We start from the raw sequence: 21,600 nt of genomic DNA on the forward strand, positions 1-21,600 counted from the left end.
AGCCTTCACAGTACTTTAACAAATATATATATATGTGTATATATATGTAAAAGTGGTGAGAGGGGGTTTAGGTGAGACAGTGATCATTCCTTATACTTGTAACTTAACTTGTGACATGTATATACAATGAGAGGTATTTTTCTTCAGCATACAGTCTTCCATACTCTTCCTCTTTCTAGTCAAGTGTTTATTTTAGTGATGAAGCTAAAATAATGTATTAGTGACTGTTTACAGAGTTTGCTACCTATTGCTAAGTCCTGACAACAAAACATTGGACATCTGCATGACTTAGTGAACAGCTAGTTAAGTGCAGAGATCTGTATATTAATAATAGCATTTCATATGCATTTAATGTTTCAGAATGACATTGGATTGACAGCTTTCAAGGTTGGTATCTTTTATGTATCCACAGAGAACTTACAAGAGATGCAGCAATGAAGAAATCCCATACTGCCTTGCAAGACTGTTTCATAATTTTTCTGCCAGAACAAGATGATGATACTCATGTTGCCATGATCATGGCAATCCTTGGCTTTAGATGAGACTCTCAAAAAGAATGTTTTGTGCACTATGACACCTACCCAAGAGGATTTTGACAGACAACAGATTCATTCAAGTTGAATACAAGGACTATCTGTTTGTACTTCTTGTTAAACACAGAAAAGATAATAAAGACTTTCAATTGTCCCAAATACTTAGTTTCTCTATAAAGTCTTCTGTTTAACCTGCCTATCCTATATTTTCAGATTTTGTTTCCTTTTTTGCAGCTTGTTGCCATACTACATTTTTAAAACCCTAGGATTTTAAATGTTGCCTCATGGACATGTAGAATTCCACAATATTTTCTCCTTATATACTGTTTGGATTCTCTTTCTGTCAAATAATGAAGGGGTTTTTTGTTCTGAAATTTTTTCTTTTGTCTTTGTTTTGTAGTTGTAATAGATAATACTAGAAATATTTTTCAAAATTACTGTAAATACAGTGTGTATAAATATTTACATACACATATACATATCTTTTAAGCTGTCTATTCTCATTTATTCGACTTAAGAGCTATGTTTTCAATATCCCAGTTTTATCTTTCACATTTCACTATGAGTCTTCATCCCTTTATAAAGGCTCTCCATCCCTCAATGGAATAAATATAGAAGAAAGACAGCATCGTATATAGGAACTATCCTCTCTTCTATTGCTGTTATTTTAAACTGAATTTAAAACAAGTTTGTTAAGGGGAGAAGACAACATAAGAGAAGTCCTCAACTGGAAAAAACCAAACTATTAAAATATTCTACCTACAGAAAACGTCTGTGACCAGTGTATTCTCATAGCTTTTCCAACTGCAGAAAAATATATGCAGATCTTTAAAAGACTGGATTGCATTTATGGCTAACTTTACATGCTAAGAAGTAGATACTTCAAGATTGATTGATTCCTGGTTGCACTGACACCTTTGTAATTTAAATCGGCAACTTGGGTCACACGAAGGAAGAGGAGAATGCATGTGAATCCCTTTAGAGTCAGAATTTGCTTTTGTTTTGTTTGTGGGGTTTTTTTCTAAATAACTGTTGGATTGGGTTTTTTCTGAATTCAAGAATATTTCCACATTGCCAATTCCTTCAGTAGTAGGCATTAAAAGAGCAGAATATCCATGGAATCCTCAAGATAAATGCAGTGTTTAACAAATTAGTGTATCTGTCATAAACAGGAAACGCCATTTCCCTGGCAGAAGTCACACGCTGATCATCATCATGAAGAACGAAACTCAAAAGCATGCTGATTGCGATCAGTCTCTCATGATAAAGTACAGAGAAAACCATGGTAGCAAACATTCATTGTCCTGAAAATTATCTGAGCTGAATTCTAGGTCAAAGGGTAGAATTTGTCACTGAACTTATGAGTCATTACCTCATCTTGCATTCTCATGGTTGTCAGGCGTGATTTTTCTGCCTCAAGGTTTTTCTCTCTTAATTGTCTCTGCACATCTGCAACTTCCCTGCGATTCTTCTCCTTGCATTCATCAAGCTGGTTCTGAAGCTCCAGAGTAGATGTTCTTGAGATCTCTACCATTTCAGACATCTGTGAAAAAAGTACATATAATTTTTTTCCCTAAAATATTGCTGCAAAAGGTTCTATCATGCTTAATACACCAAAAGGGGTTTTTCTCCAGCTTCGATGTTCAGTTCATTATTTTCAAATGGAAAATTTATCAAACATTTGTTTCCCAAATTAATTTCTATGCAGAAGTGGGAAAACACAAAACAGTAAGATTATTTTCTAATAGTAAGTGCAGCAAAACTATTATCTTTTTGCCTATCAGCAGTTCTTCCAGCTGACTGAGGTAATGAACTGCATGGTCATACTTCAGTATATCAATATGAAGTTGTACGGTTTAGACACAGATGGGAAAGTAAGTCTAATGCAGGAGCATTTTGAGAATCGGCTGTAAAACTCTGAAATACCGCTGTAGCATACATTAGAAATGAACTCAAATCTGGGATCTTGTTTAAACAAACCAGAAATGTTTTACAACAGTATTTTGAGATAGTGGTGTTCCAACGACTGTACCAGCCCTGAAAGCTTTTACTGACAGTCTCTAGGTTAAAGAGAGTAATAGTAAAGTTTGCATTCCACTTTCCTTTACACATTTTTTAAAAAATTAATCCTTTACAATTTCACAGCTCATTTCCTTCTGTCTGTTAGATATTCAGCTTCCTGCGGCCTCTTTGGAGCGAACTCATACCTCCTCCTGTAACTTTTCAACAGTCTTGTTCAGTTGCCATCGTTCATTCTCCATTTCATTCTTTATCTGCTTTAACTGTTCCTTCTGCTGAGTTTCATCTTTTAACTGCTGAGTTAACTGTTGCCGCTCCTGCGAAATACAACAGATGTTCTCCTGTAGAATAATAAAAAAAAATATATAATGAAATGTAGACCTCTCTTTTCTAATGCCTTAAAGGAATGTTATATAACACTGTGCAGCAGTAATACCACCAGATGTAGTAATATTAAGACAAACTTAAATTAAAAAAAAAAAAAACAACCAAAAAAAATGTTTAGGGAGTTACAGTTTGCTAGCCAGTATAGGACAAACACTATTTTAGTAATGAGGTGCTTTATCCCTCCTATAAATTCCTAAAACACTGTTGCAACATTTGTAGGACCAAAGGTAGACCCTTTTCATGATTCTCTTACATGCAGAGCATACATTCATCTGCAGCTGCACACATTAGCAAGTGCCACCTCCCGCAAAAGATTCAATATCCATTTCAGGTTTCACATTTTCCTATAATGCACCCATAAAAGTCTTCTCAACAACTTTTTTTCCTATGTAAAAAAAATAAAATAAAATAAAATACAAATCTGTTTCTACGATGAGTGAGAAATAGCTAGTGAAAGTTATTTCTTCCTGAAAGAACTTTTGCCATTAAAGTTCAAACCAGACCTTCATTATCTGGATTAAATTTTCAATGAACTGCAGAGCTATGCTGTATGCTTATCTACCAGGAGCTCCAAATGTGTCTGGTATCACATTCAGGATGTTTAAAAACTTACCACCCTCCAAATTCTAAATACTGTCTATCAGCAGAATAACTGACTGTCACTAGTTCATTCCAATACAAGAAAAGCAGCTTATCTTCCACCTGCATATTGGGACTCTCACCTCTTCCTTCTCCCTCCATAATAAATACCTCAACAGCCCTACTCTAAATAGACATTACAAGATTAGAAAAAGGGTTTGTTTTTATGAAGTCTGAGAGGCACCATTAAATTGATTAAAAACAGATTATGGACAGTTTAAATTGTTCGAACAGAAAAATGCAAACAATTAAAATCAGCATAAATTGTAAAAATTATTACAAAACATTGTTTTACATTTTAATATTGGAAATATAAAGTTTTGTTGAATATCTAATACCTATGATGCTTACTTTATTACACTTCAAAAAACTTTAAATGTGAAAACACAGTAGTATTTCTGTAGGCAATATAGATCAGAATCTCAATAAATAACTGTTCTGTTCTAAGAGAAAAGAAAGAACATTGTCAAATGTTAGAAGTTAGAGATTCCTTTAGATTCACTGTCTCTCTTACATTCCTGTCAAAAAACCACATCTCTGATACAAACAGGAGTTACGGTGGATGCCTAAGAAGTATACACATAACTCTAAAACATGCTGGGCACTAATAGATGTTGTTTTGCAAAGCCTAATTCTACACCAGAATTGATTTAGCTGACACCAAAGGATTTTAAGAACCTTGAAAAGGTTGAGCTTTAACACTTCAGTTCTAAAAGCTGCTGAAGTCTTGGGACCCTGCTAATGTGCCATATTTGAACAGGTTATAAAAACCTCATGTGCACGCTCCTCCATCAGCCTTTCACAGATCATTTAACTTTACTGTTTGTTTACACATCCTTGAGAAACAAACTGCGCAGACACAGATCAGTGAAATACATTGGGGCAGAATAATGGTGCCAGCAGGATGCTGTTCTGCGTTTCCAGTGTGCTGAAAAGGGAAGTAAACATCAGAGCAAATCTGGTCACTCTCTTTACTTCAGAATTATCAACAACAACAAAAAATCCCCAAGCCTAACCATTATTAATATGAGAAGTTCCTTCTGCTAACCAGGGCAATTGCCAAAGTAATAATAGGTATGAATAATTACAATATTTAAAGAAAACAATAAATATTTGATGCAAGCAGTAGATTACCTCAATTTTCATTAACTTTTGTCTCTGACTGAGATGCCCAAGATTGAAATTTAGCTTTTTCTCATTTGAGTTCTATTCTGGCATCCTGAAAACTAAAATCTGTACTTTTCATGTATTGCATCTCTCCATTTTCATCAACATATTTTCACTGTTTGTTACCAATAAAGGATGATAAAACAAATACTAACTACATTACTAAAAGTGTTGTGAAGTTATAATCATGATTATTTTAATAGAAAATGTAATTCCTACATAACTGACCTGTTCCAAGAAGAAATTTCAGGTTTGCTGAGTTTATTTTTAGTTAGTTCAATAGTAAACTGACAGTGGCAATGCTACTTCAGAGTATCATGGGAGCTGAAGTTCAGGTGCTTCATGCTCTCACTCCCCCAAATCCATTAAAAGTCTCTCTTGCCCATGTCCCTCTTGTGGTGCATCAGTATCTATCGAGCCATTTGATGTGCCACAAGAATCACAGGACTAAGCATTTCCAGGACCTAGTAAAGATCCTGTCACTTTACAGCCTCCCCTTTTGGCAGATCACATTTACTAGTGACGGGAGAAAGCAAAGACTTCTTTAGGTACATATAAAGTACGAGACTGAAAAAAATTTACGCCAGTGTTGTTTCTTACCGAATCAACAAGTTTTCGATGCACAATCAAATGGTTCACATGCACAACCATTCTCTTTGGAAAAGTGTACAATAGCTGATTATTCTCTGGGCTTGATGAATTCTAGTTGGCTGGAAATGGTGGTTTTCTTACCGCACCATTCTGCATCATTTTCTTCTCAAAATCTATTTAATAGGTGTCCATATTATTATCTGTGTTATTTATCTAATAACTATGCCACAGAATCATTTATTCTTCAAATAGTGAAATAACCACTAAAACATAACAAAAGCCTTGTTGTTCAAATACTGCAGTTTCCTCAGCATCTAGCTTTTCAATACACTATACTGAATTTCAGTATTTGAAATTTGGGATGTCCTAGAGGACAGCTTCAACAGTCAACTCAAGTATAACCTCTAATTTGAGTTCCTTTCACATACAAAACTCCTTGAGTACTTTTCACTAGAATTGGCTGGCCTGTCAGTTACAACTTAACCAAAAATCAAGTAAACTGTTTTCAGTTGCCAATTTAAAGCCAATCTGTAGTGTCAATTAATTACTTTGTGAAGAAGCTTAAGTGTTATTTCAGTGCAAGTAAGGGCAACTCTACAGCAGTATTTCTCAATTTCAGGTTGGTGGACAGACAGTGGTCCAGAAGACAGAGAGCCATAAAATAACAATAGAACACACTCACATTTCCACATCAAGAGAAGGAAAGAAAACAATATGTGGGGAAACAAAAGTAGTAATTTGTTTTCATAGTAACCAACAAGATCATTCCTTATTTTTCCATACAATATTACTTGAACCATCTCTTTACAAAATTAGTAACTTCTTTCAACTGATAACTGAAAATTAACGATGTATTTCAACTTATAGTGCTCTGCAACACTAATTGTATGTGCCTACCATTATTTACCACAACAAAAAGATAAGTTTCATATTCTTCAACCCATGGAAAGGATCCTGTATTCAGATTGTTTAACTTAACAAGCACAGAATACTTGGCACTGCCATTCATAATGTGGTATAATTGATATTTTTTAATATATTCTATAGTTAAGGTGCATAATAATTATATTAAATTATTTCCTTTCCCAAGAGAGTTCAAGAAACTTCCAAAAGTCTTCTCAATGTTGCAAAAATGTTAAGATGTATTTCATTTCTTAAAACAGAAAACTACAGAGAGGAGGCTACCCTAAAACAGAGGCTATAACACAGCATGAGACACTACAAAAAATACTACTTGCCTGACCATCCATAAAGAGAATTTCAATATATACTGAGGTTGATTTTAGACAAAAGCATTAAAACAAGTTGTCCATAATTATTAAGTATATTCCAGCTGTAACTTTTCTCAGGAGAAATTTGGGGTGGTGGGGGAATAGATTTGGCTATGTGTGTTGGGTTTGCGTGGCAAGGTTTTGGTAGCAGAGGGGCTACAGGGGTGGCTTCTGTGAGAAGCTCCTAGAAGCTTCCCCTGGGTCTGATAGAGCCAATGCCAGCCGGCTCCAAGACGGACCCGCCGCTGGCCAAGGCCAAGACAATCAGCGCCTCTGTGATAACATATTTAAGAAGGAAAAAAACAGCTAGAGAGAGCTTTTGCAGCCAGAGAGAGGAGTGAGATGATGTAAGAAACTCTGCAGACACCAAGGTCAGTGCAGAAGGAGGGGGAGGAGGTGCTCCAGGCACCGTAGCAGAGATTCCCCTGCAGCCCCTGGTGAAGACCATGGTGAAGCAGGCTGTCCCCCTGCAGCCCACGGAGGAAGGATGAGGGGGTGTGGAGATTCCACCTGCAGCCCATGGAGGACCCCACGCCGGAGCAGGTGGAGACACCTGAAGAAGGCTGTGACCCCGTGGGAAGCCCACGCTGGAGCAAGCTCCTGGCAGGACCTGTGGCCTCGTGGACAGAGGAACCCACGCCAGAGCAGGTTTGCTGGCAGGACTTGCGACCCCGCGGGGGACCCACGCTGGAGCAGTTTGCTCCTGAAGGTGTGGACCCCATGGGAGAGGCCCATGATGGAGCAGTTTGTGAAGGACTGTAGCCCATGGGAGAGACTCACGTTGGAGAAATTCGTGAAGGACTGTCTCCCGTGAGAGGGACCCCACGCTGGAGCGGGGGAACAATGAGTCCTCCCCCTGAGGATGAAGAAGCGGCAGAAACACCGTGTGATGAACTGACTGTAACCCCCACTCTCTGTCCCCCTGTGCCGCTGGGGGGGGCGGAGGTTGAAGCCGGGAGTGAAGTTGAGCCCGGGAAGATGGGAGGGGTGGGGGGAGGTGTTTTAAGAGTTGATTTTATTTTCTCATTCCTCTACTCTGTTTTGCCTAGTAATAAATTAGATGAATTCCCTCTCTAAGTTCGGTCTGTTTTGCTCATGACGATAATTAGTGAATGATCTCTCCGTGTCCTTATCTCAACCCATAAGCTTTTCGTTGTACCTTTTCTCCCCTGTCTAATGCAGGAGGGGAGTGACAGAGCAACTCTGGTGGGCACCTGGCCTTCAGCCAGGGTCAACCCACCACACTATGTTTACAGTAAAGATGTTACAATTCTATTCGTATTGTCATTGACTTTCTTACGCGAATCTACCATTAAAAGTCATTTGTATTATGTAAAAAGCAAAATAGGCCAGTCAGGCCCATCAGTTTATCACAGTTTCTACTGTGATAAACATTATTACTGTGCCAAAGTTTGTAGTCTAAATTGTCAAAGGTAATGCAAGGCCAAATCAGCACAACACTGTTCATCAAAATAAGTAAGAATCTAAACACAGAAAGGCTGAATTGTTCTAAACAAAAGGGACCACTGATTACATCCTGAAGTCCATTAGTGCTCGCATCCGGTGGACAAGAAGACTGTAGAATCAGAAAGAGGTTTAAACTTGATGTGCCAGAAATTAGACATAAGTTGTGAATAAAATGACAAGATAGATTCTTCTATCTGTGATCTTTCCTAGATTAATTTGGAGACCCAGTCTGGACACAGCATTACTTGGCATGATGCCAGAAGGACATGCAAACAGAAAAGAAAGAACACACTTTTCAAGCATCTTGACCCAAAGCTAATCAAGATGCAAGAGATGCATATGGAGTGTTGATTCATGTTGTGCAGAAAGGTCAAGCCAGACTGTGATAGAAGGGAGTTCTTAGAGAACAGTGCTAAATGCAAGCCAGTTATGAGCAATGGGCCATCTTTTGTGACTGCACAGACTATTAGCAATACATACAAGCAAATTTGGAGAATCACTGATGTAGAACAGATAACCAGATTTAAAAAGAAAAACCCCAATGGACCAAAAGCCTCAGGTGAAACACTTACTGATGTAGTTACAAGGAACATCAGCTTAAAAACATCATTTTGTAGAAACAAACTTGCTTAGCCATACCGTTAAAACCTTATATTCTTGAAGTACATTCAATATTAAAGACATAGTAATATTTTGTTGTTGTCATTATTTTTTTTTCCCTTTTAATTAACTAAACCATGAGAACATTCTGGTTAATACAATCTTCCCTTGGCTTGTAATCCACTTATAGACAAGTTTCATTTTCAGATTTTCAGAACAGTAATGTAAAATTTGTGTTGAAGACAAAAAGGGAAAACATAAAAAAAAATTTAAAAAGGGTTGCTAGCAATGTACACGTACCTCATTTTTGAGTCTCACTTGTTTGATAGAATCACTTAAAAACTTTGCTTTTAGAAGCAAAACTAAGAGAATTCTAAACTATCCGATACTGTAGAAATAGATACTTCTTCGGTACGTGTAAAAGGTGAATTACAAAGAGAAAAGATTAGGTTTGCCACTTTTTCAGATACAGAATATGATGTCAATAAAAAGAGTTTTAAGATTTATACGCATTCATCTCGTCACTAAACAGATCTGAATTTTCATTCCATCTTTACTCACACACGATACTGCCAACATCCCTCTCCACTGCTCTGAAGTAGATGCATTCTCCACATGATTCATTTCTGGGCTAATCTTGGAGAAAGCATATCCTTTCCTGGATACTGAGTAGAGTAAGGAGCAAGGTGAAATGAGGACTTTATACAGACTTTAAGACGCTGCAAATTCTAGTGATAGATGTTAAATTTCTCTGGTTTTGTGATGAAATATACTAGTTCCATCACACATTTGCAAACAAGACAGGTTCGTAAAAATTAAAGACAGAAGCCAATTTCCTGATATTTGTCTACTACCAATATTTTTATTTATATCCAAGTACAGGTTTTTATTCTTTTACATGTCAATACCTACACACAACAAGACTTGAATGATTATTCAGAATAATAAAATAGATTTATAAAACCTTAGGCATTTTATTTTGTAATTCATCTCCCTGAAATTTTGCTAGATCCAGTGATCTAATAAAAAGACTTTAGCAAGAGAACAATTTTAATTAGATGATGCTATGCTTTCAGGAAGCATTTGAACATTGCAGTGAGGTCTGGACTTTAAAACAAAGTGTACTTCAAAAAGAATGAGATGCTACTCTGCAGAAAGCAATAGTGACTCAGGTAAACTAACAGGAAAATTAAAATGTAAATATTTCAAATTGCTCTTGTTCTTACCTGCATATCTTCTAGTTGGCTTTCCAAAGACCTTTTTAACGCTGCCAATTCTTTTGCCTGTTTTTCAGCATGTTTCAAAGCTTCTTCTAATTGTTGCTTCTCTTCCTGCAATGGTATGATTTGATACATTTAGAAATAATGGCAAGGCCTTTAACCTAACAAGTAAACTGAGCTATAAAGTATGTTTACTCTGGCCTGTCACTGATCTCCCCAGTTCCACTGGCTTCTACACTGGGGAAATCTTTCCTATACATGTCAGTAAACCGCATACTGCTTCTTGAAAATCTGCTGGTTTTGCTCAGCCTTCCTAATGACACTGCCCATCCTCCTCTTTGTCTGTTTTTGTTCTATAATGTATCCTTTGCAAACAGGAAGGAGACTACTTAAGGGGCTTGTTTTCTTAACTTACCTCGTATCTCTTTATTTTTTTCTTCACTGATTTTTCTTCTTCTTTCATATTATCAATTTGCTTGTGCAACTCTTCAGTTTTACTCTCTAGGTCATTAACTGTTCTCTTCAATCGTTCATTTTCCTCAGTCAGCTCTTTGACTTGATTTTCTATACTATTTTGCACCTCTTGTGCGGCGTTTCTTTCACTGGCAAGGACAGCAGCACTCTAGTCAAAACAAATTATGTAATGTTAAAAAAAAAATGCTGTTTTCCAACAGATGTTTAATATGGCACCACAGCAAATATAGCTAGGAAATGTAGCTAGGATATAACATTAAAATGTCAACAAAGAATTAAAGTCTGTATGCATTACAAACGTATTTTTATTATTCATATTACTGTGGGAGAACACACAAGGAGTATTTTTTTTTTCTCAGGTATACCTACATGCTAAAGTAACATACAACACCTGAACAGTCTCATGCCTGCCAAGACATATTTTCAATGATAACATCTTCCTCTTTACTATCCTGAAATATTTTCATTATCAAATCCCATTGTTAGGTAATACCAAGTAATTTAAAAAAACTTAACAGACATCAAAAGCCATATGGACCTTTAAGGAAGTACATATTGAAGAACATTCACATAAGGAAGAACATTCCACGACAATGCAAAATTTAGGCAGTCTCGCCCCACTGCCTATTCCAAGCACTAACATATACAACACTCTACATCCATGCAACTATTTGTGGGACTACAGTCAATCAACTTAAGGACCAGGATCAACTGTAGTATACGCACACACAGATGTAAAGAGATCTTGACACCGAAGGGAAAAAAAAAAAAAAAAAAGGAGAGGGAGGTTACTGGCAAAAAGCCCAAATCTATTCAAAACATGGTCCCACAAAGCACCACGTCAGCACAGAAGAGCAGATGGTAAGCAGGTATGAACAAGCAATAGAGACTGGAAGTACTTTACAGTGGTATTGGTGCAGCTCTACCTGCATATCATACAGCCCACACGTGGGGCTGTACTTACGCAATAGATGTTCTGCATGGTTTTCATTTACTGCCTGAGGATGGAAGGAGTTTAGTACTGAGTTCAACTTGTATTCAAAGATATACTTTGTATTTTTTTCAGAAACTCAAATCAATATACAGCACAAAGACAAATTGTAATAAACTACTCATCACAATTTATCACATGTGGTGATAGATTTTTTTTTTTTTTTTGGCAGGGTAACTGGCTGCAGCATGTAGCTTTACAGAGCTAATCATCACCTTAGTCTCATCACCCACCCTCTCTAAAACACCCTACTATTTATTGTGGAAACCATGAGTGGAAATATATGTATATATTGTTATACTATCTATATTGTTATACTATAACACAGACCAGGTATGACCTTGTAAACATTTAATTCTGTGGAGTAAAGAGCTGGAAGGATTTAATCTTTGCTCTTCATTGACTTGTCAGTCAGAATCACCTCTGAATAACATAATCTGAGATATAATTTGTGGTTCTTGCTCTTGGGCACTTAGGGTCTGACACGAAGCAATATTCTGTACAAAGACCTGGTTCTCACATATAAGCCCACTGCCTTCTACATTAAGACCTTAAACAATAGTAAGAACACGAGAACAGACGTATCAGTCAACCTAGACCAGTATTCCCTCCAGTGGCTATAGCTGACGTTTATGGACAAAAAGGCGAGCCTTTCCCTTTTGCACACTCCCAGCTCTCACTGTTTTTCCTCCATAAATGTATCATCTATTAATTTATCTTATCCTTTTTAATCCATTTACACCTTGGGCCTCTACATTATCTGGTGACAACACGTAGTTACACATTAATTACTGAAGCATAACATTTTTGCATGTGAAATTTTGTTTATGTGGCTGAAAACAAAAGAAATTCTACACAGTAGTTTGGTAAGAAACTATTTTGTGAAATATTTCATGAAAGCACGAAAATCACTTTTCAGTTACACTGTTTTTGATTGCAGCTCCTGATTTTCCCCTCTCCACTCCCAAAAGGAATAAGCAAAGTTATATAAAAGGGTGTTTACAAGGTGCGCCCTCACTAGATTGTTTTCTAGCAAGCAACAGCTTTAAAATCATGCAAATTAGTTTGATAAAGCGGTAACTCAGAAAACACTCAGACTGTCTACAGGGTCAATGAACTTATTATACAAAAACTGGCAGCATAAGTAGGCTGGCAAGTTTTGGTCTTTTGAAAATACTGAAAAAACTTGTTCTTCTAAGTACGTGACTAGTTAAAAGCTCTGAAATAAATCTCTGTTGATGCTTTAAGTTCTCACATACTGAAATTTCAACAGCATTATTTATATATTCCTTTAATTTTTGCTTTTTGCATACAGCAAAGTTTCACTAATTAGCAACCACTCCACCAGTGGCTCCTTTTTGTCTCATTTTTCCTTTCTAGAGCTGAGTGAAAGCAGCTGAGGCATGCTGGGGAGTTCAGGGAAAGGAATGTTGATTTGTCTGTTCTTTTTCATCCAACCGCCTACACAGAGCTGCACAGTAAGAAAGGACTGCAGCAGACCCACACTGTACCTGAAGATGCCACTACCTCATCTACCATGGTTTGCTCTACTTTCCCAACACAGGAAGCATTATTTACTTAGATGTATACACACGCAGAAGCAAACAACCAAACAAAACCACGTATCTACATATGTAAATACACACATAGACACATATATATATGTATTTAACCTAACAGGTTCAAAATTAAGTTCAACCTACACCGATGCAGTCGTATCTAGAGATCTGCTCCAGTCTGCCTTTTGCTGTATGTATCTTAGGATACTGTTCCAGCCATTAAAATTAATCTAAACTGGTATTCTCTCTCCTTTTTCACTATGTATTTCAGTAAGTTAACAAGATGTTAGGTGATTATATATAAAAGGTAGAGAAGTATAAAGGGCAAGTTGCAAGTATAATCTTTATTAACCTGATTTAAAATACTGGAATTAAATTGGGTATATAAGTAAAACCTGCCTAGAGTTCCAGCTGCCTGAGTGACGAGCACTTAACCAGCAGATCTCCACAGGTCTCCAATGACCCTGGCATCATTACAAGGGTTACAACCTTCACATGAACAAACTTCCCAAACAAATTCTCTAGCATCTTAAGTACAAAATTCCTTTCACTGGAAAGGGGTGTGTCTTAAAAAAACCAATAATAAATATATACACTCACACACACTTTTTCAAGATAGCAAGAAAATTCTCTTAGTATATGCGGACCTTTAATGTACTGTAGTTGGAGAGTGGGCATTTTTCGTACATATCTTCTGGGGAGAGTAGGAAAAATTTTCTTCACAGTGCATGTTTCACTGTACGATATTGTTTCAACATCTTTAACTTGTTTCAGATAAGACTGAAAAGAAACACAGGAATATCTATGCTATCAGTTTACCTTACACACATGAGGCATGGAGATCACCTTCAGGATATCATTCGGGATGATATTAGAAAAAATAATACACGAGTATCTTCAATTTGATGGTAAAATTTATACAAAGTCAAACCACACAAATACAATTTACATGTTCTTTGAGTAGAAAATGCATACATAGCATCACTTCTCCAAAAGAGTCAAATTACACAGCTGGGTTTAGATAGAAAAAAAGCCTATATTCATTTATATCCAGTGTAATGAGAATGGGATGCAGAGCTCTTCACTGGCATAAATGAACCTTCTGGATTATAATAGCTCTTGGCAATATATGCCATACCCTGTAGCATATTGCCACAAAGTTAGGGTATCAAAAAACTCCATGCCTCTTCCCTACCTCCCCTCTAGGTCTTCTCTTGGGAAGACAGGTGAACATGATAGAAAAGAGCCTAGGTATCATTAGAAAGGATATGCACAGGAAACAAGAACTGAAATGCAGTTCTGACAGAAATTGTAGAGACACTATTAGGCAAGAACACGGTGAAGAAAGATCCCTATCCATATATTGGACAGTTAACATGAGGTTCAGGCCAGCAGCTATCGAATCATACATGGACACTGCTGAAGTAGAAATAGATTGTTGCATCCTTTGACTATGGAACTCTATCACACAGGCAGTGTACTTAACCAGCCCCAAGCAACTAGAAGGCAGTATTACTCACGTGGAGACCATACGTTAAATTTACCACTCTGTCATTAGAGCTGGCCCGCTATATTCTGCATAAAATTCCCCTAATAAAACATGCCAGTAGAAGATATGAAATTGCACTGAAATTACAGAGAAATTACTATGTATGTTGATAAATTTTTAATGCCAATTATTGCACTTCATAGGCTAAAACTGAAAGCGGCAACAGCATAGACAGTTTAAACTGTACAACAGATGGTATTTGCTAACGGCCAGCGGTAATCCTATTCTCTTTGATTCTGTCTACATGAGCAAGAAGGCACAGCTTTCGTTTAAACTTCAGTGACTGGCTCACACATTCAAAAAAAGGAGTTGAAAGCTGTTTGCAAAAGCATTGAATTAGAGTGGGTTAGAATGATGAGGATGAAAGCAGAAGGATAACTGGAATACTACAGGGCTAGTAAGTACAAATGAGGAAAAAAGCCAGACAGGGAGAACTCACATGTACAGATTGCGCTGTGGATCCATATCCTTCAGTCCACACATGACTTATTTCTAATGACACTGTACATAAAGAGTGTGAGTTAAAAAAAGGTGTTTTAAGGACTACATCAATTAATGACTCCTGTTGGTATCTATTCATAAATCCTATACATCGCTAGATTTACTATTTGGGGATGTTGGTAAAGTTTTGGCAATCATTTTAACTAAGTTTATATAAATTTAACCCATGGTAACAGAACTGGGTGAAGGTCACAAAATAATGATTTAAGCTGAATATGAAACATTAACAAACATGTTAATATAACGTGCTCTTTAGTTCACAGAATTGTGGATCAGCCTCTTCAGAGAGTTGAAATGAGATTATGTACATAAACATATACAGAGCACATTAACAGATAAAACCAGTTAAACAAGACTGTTGAAAACAAAAGCTGGAACAAAATACTGTATATTCAGACATATTTGCCATACAAAAGAGCCCCAAACCCCAAAACAAACAAACAAAAAAACCCACCTCCCCTCTCTCCCCCCAAAATGGGGAGGGGGAGGCAGGCAGAGAAATCATATCAAGCATTGAAGTGGGGTCTTTGCACCTTAAAATTAATGTATCTCAATTCCAAGACTGCAGTGTCTTCCCTATGATACATAAACCATGCTTATTTCTTTTTACTCCCACTTGCTAATTAGAATCATAGAATGATTCTAATAGTTGTAGTAGTATGTTTTAGTAAGGCAACTTTTTACTATATTGTATTATGGAATTAAATTTATGTAAGGTATAAACCCTAGAGCATTTTCCTTGTTATGTTCATTTGCCTGCATTTGCTTTGTCTTTCCTTCCAATCTGTCTGTCCTCACTCTGTCTTTCAGGACATTCAGTGCCTTCTATTCCCTACGTTTAGTTTGTTTCACATTCAGATTTCCATCTCTTCAATCTCTGAAGGAATAACATCTTCCTCTTAATACCCACATTCTTGCAGACTTCTTAAACACACTCATACCTTCTTCTCATTTATTATTTTTGAATACATGAAACATTTTATTATGCTTTTTCCAATTTTATCATGTTTAAACTCATGTTTTAAGACTGAGCAAGCCTTATCAGCAGACTTAAGCTACAGAGATCAGGTAAAAGAAGCTGGAAATGGGTTGCAAATTTCTGAAAAAAGCTGAAAAAAAGAAAAAGAAGCCTGTCTAGAAGAAAGAAAACATAGCTGTAATGATGAGGTCCTACAATACAAAGTCCTCTGTGTCTGCCTGAAGATAAGCTTCTGCATTCTGACATTGTCATTGTGCCATACTGTACATGCAGTACCTTTACTTATTAGCCCAGCAGTGGACTCAAACCACCATGAATAAAACAAGTTATCAATTCCTAAAAGAAAGGTCCACTGCAAAAAGTCAGTTTCTGACCACAAAAAAAGATCATACATGTAGGAAAATAATCTATGGCGGTCAATAACCACTAACATTTTTTAATAGTTCTCATACACTTTAATTCTGAAGCTTAAAGGATTAGTTGATCAGCTTGAGAACAAGTCAAGAGTTTACAGTAAAAGAGGCTGTTGGTGCAGAAATAAAAGAGTGCTGCAAAAATAAGTAAGGCTGTAAGAGAAAGGATATTTTCACAGCTAAGGTACCCAAATGCAGCCCTAGAGAACCAGGACTATTCTTGTCTCTGCCAAAGAGCTCCTGAGGCAAGTCACTCAACCAAAACTTTCCAGAGGCAATCAGTAACTGCATGCTCCTTAATTTCCTTGGTGCTTGATTTGAGACACTACGGTTTGGTTTCCAAACTCTGGAGTGCACAGTTGCAACTGAAACCAGCAACAATTGTACCCTGAATATATCAAGGACTATATAATGGTTAACATGTTAACCTAAGCACCTTAATTTGAACATGAACAACTCATGGACACTTTTGACAGTTATCTCTCTACCTCTTACTTTCCTATAAGTAATACGGGGAATAACATTACCCATGAGCTTGCAGCTATAGTGAGAAAATGCATTAAAGTTTGTGAAATAATCAATATAACTCTTTCTTCAGAAGAAGCTTTTAATAGTGTGTACTGAGTGCAGAAACAGACCAAAGTCTGAAAAACATTGATAAATGAAATATTCTAACATTGTGTTTAAGTGAGTACAAAGCTATTTTTAAGTCATAACAGAGAAGAAAGTGAGAGAATGCATGCACATACATATGTGTACTATTTGATTTGTTACATACACCTGATTTATAAAGTTTTACCTAGCACAGGTCTGCTTATCTGAGCCCACGTAGTTGCAGCTGCTGGAGGTCATATGCATGTGACATTTAGTTTTCAGCTTTAGGTCTAAGGAAGTTACTCTCCATAAAGGAATTTCAATTCCCTCACTTCTCATTCTGCACCTTTCAGGTGTTTTGCCTAACAAGAAATGAATCTAATGAAGTTTGGGTTTGTGTCCTCATATATAGTTGTCTATGTATCCAGAAATATTTTAAAATATATTAAAATTAGTCAAGACCAAGTTTAAATAAAACAATAAATAATGTTCCAACTCCTTTGTTGTAGAAATCTTGGTAAAACGAGTGTATACCCTTCTACTCTCAGTTTTGGTGCAAGCAGTGAACAGATTTAAAGAATCGGAGATCAAGCTCAGTTAGTACAAAAAGCACCAAAATCCTTCCCACCACCCATTATTGTGTAAACTCAAAGAAACTGGACAGAACACACAAACAGGGTCCTTGAGATCAAATGAAATACTGTTATTTCAACCTGAATACTGAAAAAAACCTCTTGGACAGGAATGCAGAAAATGTTCTGTGGCTCCACACCTTTTTTTACCACACCCTCAACACTGGCAAAGACATCAGAGTGGTTGTGTAACTGATCATTAAAAATGGTTTTGGCTGACTTCAGTGTTTCAGCTGGTGAAATTCCCCTTTGGCAGTGACTGCACAGTACGGGACCTTTAGAGTCCTTTTACAAAATACAGGAAGAGCTAAAGTGAGGGGAAGCTAAGTATCTCATTCACAGCTTATTAGAATTGTTAAAGTTTGGCTAGATTCAACATTTATTAGGCACAAAGCCAATTTTTCTAAAAACCTTTACATTTCCTTTCAGAATCAAGTTAAACTGAGTAAACTGAATTCAAACAATTAACTGTTTGTTCTTTAATTGCCATACTTGAAGTACAAACCTAAAGAATAAATCTCCATTCAAAATGAGCTAGAACACAAATATTTCATGTGGCTTCACGGAATCAGATCTACTGAGCTCCCCCGGATGATCCTCTCCTTGTTGTATATAAACAAATCAAGTTTAAATAAAAAAAAAACCAACTAGACACTGATTTCCCTAGGTAACATGCAGGTGATTTCCAAAGAAATAACAAACCAAAATGAACCTACACCCAAAGACTGACACCCAAGGAAAAAAGACAAACATACTGAGTCTCAACGTAGGGACAGTCCTTTAATTGTAATCCTTATTAGCTCTTCAGTAAAGACAGCTTATGAATTCAGTATTATTCAGATATAGTCATCTAGTTCTTAAAGCTCATGAATGCAAATAACAGGTCTTTATTTCTGTTTGTAGCTCAGTTTGTAGTTCCAGTATTTTTCCCCATGGTGTACCTTTAGGCAATTTTCTAAACTCAGACACTATTTCTTAAAGCAGTTGGAAGCCCTGGGATGAATAACAGCAACATTGGATAGCATGGGTAATAAAATCTCATACCTCTGAAAAAGGAATGTGAAAACTCCTTGAAAGCAAAATGGAGCGTTAGGCTACCAACCCAAAAACAAACAAACCCAAGCTTGTGGAAAAGAGACTAATGGCCTAAATGGCTTTACTTACTGCTTTTCTACCTTACGCTGATTATATTAATTCTTCCCATCATCTCAAAATGAGGCCTAGCCTACTTTAACACATGGCTATGCCTTTGGAAGGTAACTATCATTAGTTACCTATTAAAAGGGTCAGTGTGTTTTTATCTCTTAGTGAGGTATGCTGCAATCATCCTGAATCCTCAGCTGTACTTCAAGAGATTATTCAGTAAGCAAGTGCACAAATCCACAAGCAAATCAGACTGTCTTTTCTTCCATTTCAGCTAGATCCATTCTACTAACTGGTTAAAAATTATTCACTTGTGACAGCTTAGAGAAGACTTGTTTTCTTGCAAGGCCATTTTCACTGATCTAAACAGCATGATATCCTTAATATCATGTCCAAAACTATTTAGATTTTCATTTATGAGATTTAATGAAAGATTTAAATGCCTACATTTTAAAATTGAGAATGCATCCCTTATTTTACACAAAACATATTAAACAATTAGGCATGACCTAACATTTACACAGTTATAAAATCCAGAGCCAGGCAAGTATTAACCTCTCAACCAGTAGCTCTATCAATGTCATATTATCCTGCTAGCTATGTATCATGACATACTCAGACTGGGTTATACTAACAGTTCTTTCAAAGTCAGAAGTTGTTGCAAAGACTAGAGTAAAATATTAACTGGTTCCGTGTTCACATTGTACCCTACTGAATGGGCTTAGAGTCAAACATTTCACACACATACACAAACAAATATACACTTTCACAGGACAAACCACCTGAACACACATATACTGTCTTCTGCTGATAAGGATTACAGATCCTCCTGATGGTATTAAAGATGTATCTGACTGCACAGGCTCTTGCCAACTTTCACAAACAAAAACAACCCACAAATGAACAATCCCCCTTCCTAGCCCAAACTAAATGAAATAGTCCTGGCTGAATAAGGTTCACAATGGTGAAATGACTATTACATATAAAACAGTTGTTGGTTTGGTTTTGGTGGGGTTTTTGGTCTTGTTTAGACATGGTCCAATCCAACTCAAACAGAATGTGGCAGGACAGTTTTGCTCAGAGGCTTTCTTGACTCTACATACAGTATAAAAACAATTCAGTTGTAGTTTCATGGTATTGTCTGCATCCAAACAATGTTCCCACTAAATAAATGGAGGAGTAAACTGCATGGAAATGAAAGACCAGAGGAGTTGGAACTCAAAAAGCTTGCTTTAGCACTAAAGACAAAGTCACCAAGTTACATCTTCAGTGCACTTTAGAGGCACGATTATTATTCTTGTTGACACCACAGCTAATATTCCCTAATTTGGTGTTTCATTTAATGGGTGCCTAAAACCATGCATGATGCTATTACCAAACAACTTCCTTTCCATGCACAGAACAGACACTTACAGCAAAACAAATCAAATCTGTCTCTCAGATTTTCCATATACAGTTCTAAAATATGTGTTTCCAATAATGATGCCTATTTAAGGAGTGCCTGCAGCCTTCCCTTCTACCATCATGCTTCTGTCTGTGCACCCTTCCTCTCTTTGCCCCATTCCATCTGTGTTTGTAGGACCACACTGGAAATCAATCAAAAACATACCAGGCTTTTAGAGGACTGGTAAAGGAGGGCAGAAAAAGGCGGGGGGCAGGTCATGAAAGAGGAAACATTGACTCGGACCACTCACTCCACTATTCTTTGACTCTGTATACAGTTTACCAATCAGCTTCTACCATTGTTATTTCAACATGGCAAAGGCTGACTCAGGCAAGCAGAGGAAAGAAAAAACCCCCCAGTGCCATTTGAAATCCTGGTTCACCTTCTTTAAATCTTTTCCAATTGTTATGTATCTTGTTTGAGGTGAACAGACTAGACCCAGACACAGTATTCAGGATGCAGATTCAGATGAGTTATAGATGTATGTATACAAGGGCATAACGATGTTCTTATGCCCAAGTATTTCCTATCATATAATTTGTTTCTTTTACTGCTATCAAGATGATGTTTTTATAGAGCTATTTATTATAACCCCAAGATTTCACCTTAGAGTGGCATGTTAGTTGGGATCCTATTTTTTCCATACATATAATTATATAAATCAAATTTATCTATCACTGTATTTACCAAAGTGTCTTTGCAAAGTTCCACCATCAGTTCTGTCTTCACTTTACCCTGAGTAACTTGGGTAACCACTGTTTGGTGTTTGTATTTTGTTCCAAAATAGGTTCTCAGAGTAAACAAAATCTAGTTATGTTTCATTTTGCATTTAAACTATATATGCCAAGTCATTTCTACAAGAAAGGCATACACAGTTTATGTCAGTATCATTTGCAATGCTTAAGCTAGGTTTTCTTAAGCTTCTGCTCTATGTGGGAGATTTTCATTAGCTTTGAGGAAGAAATATCATATTATCAGGTTAGGTAGAAAAAGAAACAATATTCACTTTCAAAAGTTCTTTACAGCTCTGATGCATCTAAATTCACAATCACTACATACAGGTGGGGGGAATAAAACAGAAACAAACTCAAAGCTTCTTCTCATCTACAATGCTCAAATTTTTATATTATTTTCTTATTTTAAAGGAGTACACTTTTAGTTCATAACATGTGCAGAAGGTAACCACTGTCTTTCGCTGTTCCTACCACTTGCTCTGGTAAAATTCCTTCTTCTCTTTAATCATATCACCTGTCTTAACACATACATGTCAGTTAAAGCTCACATGACCATGAGCTTCATTGCATTCTTAAGTGTGTTGATAAAATGAATCTACTTCTAAACTCTGAGTGTCTGTTTTATCATTTTGATAACAATGTCAGAAGTATGATGAACCCTGAATAAATCAGTCAAGGTCAGGCTTAGATAAG

General features: G+C 36.7%; 1 protein-coding gene across 7 annotated transcripts in view; it reads right to left on the reverse strand.

Annotated features, from left to right (window-relative positions):
- The window catches only part of CGNL1 (cingulin like 1), an 83,294-nt gene that overhangs the window by 15,407 nt on the left and 46,287 nt on the right, over positions 1-21,600 (reverse strand). For 5 of the 7 annotated variants that reach the window (XM_075764034.1, XM_075764032.1, XM_075764037.1 and 2 more), the window contains exons 9-12: positions 10,310-10,516; positions 9,901-10,005; positions 2,741-2,893; positions 1,906-2,076 (exon numbers count right to left, since the gene is read on the reverse strand). In XM_075764034.1, coding sequence (XP_075620149.1) covers positions 1,906-2,076; positions 2,741-2,893; positions 9,901-10,005; positions 10,310-10,516 — 636 coding nt within the window. The remainder of the gene's footprint in view (positions 1-1,905; positions 2,077-2,740; positions 2,894-9,900; positions 10,006-10,309; positions 10,517-21,600) is intronic. The other 2 variants (XM_075764036.1, XM_075764035.1) reach the window with 1 other exon arrangement.

Source organism: Balearica regulorum, chromosome 12, assembly GCF_011004875.1.
Source record: "Balearica regulorum gibbericeps isolate bBalReg1 chromosome 12, bBalReg1.pri, whole genome shotgun sequence".
NCBI classification, from domain to species: Eukaryota; Metazoa; Chordata; class Aves; order Gruiformes; family Gruidae; genus Balearica; species Balearica regulorum.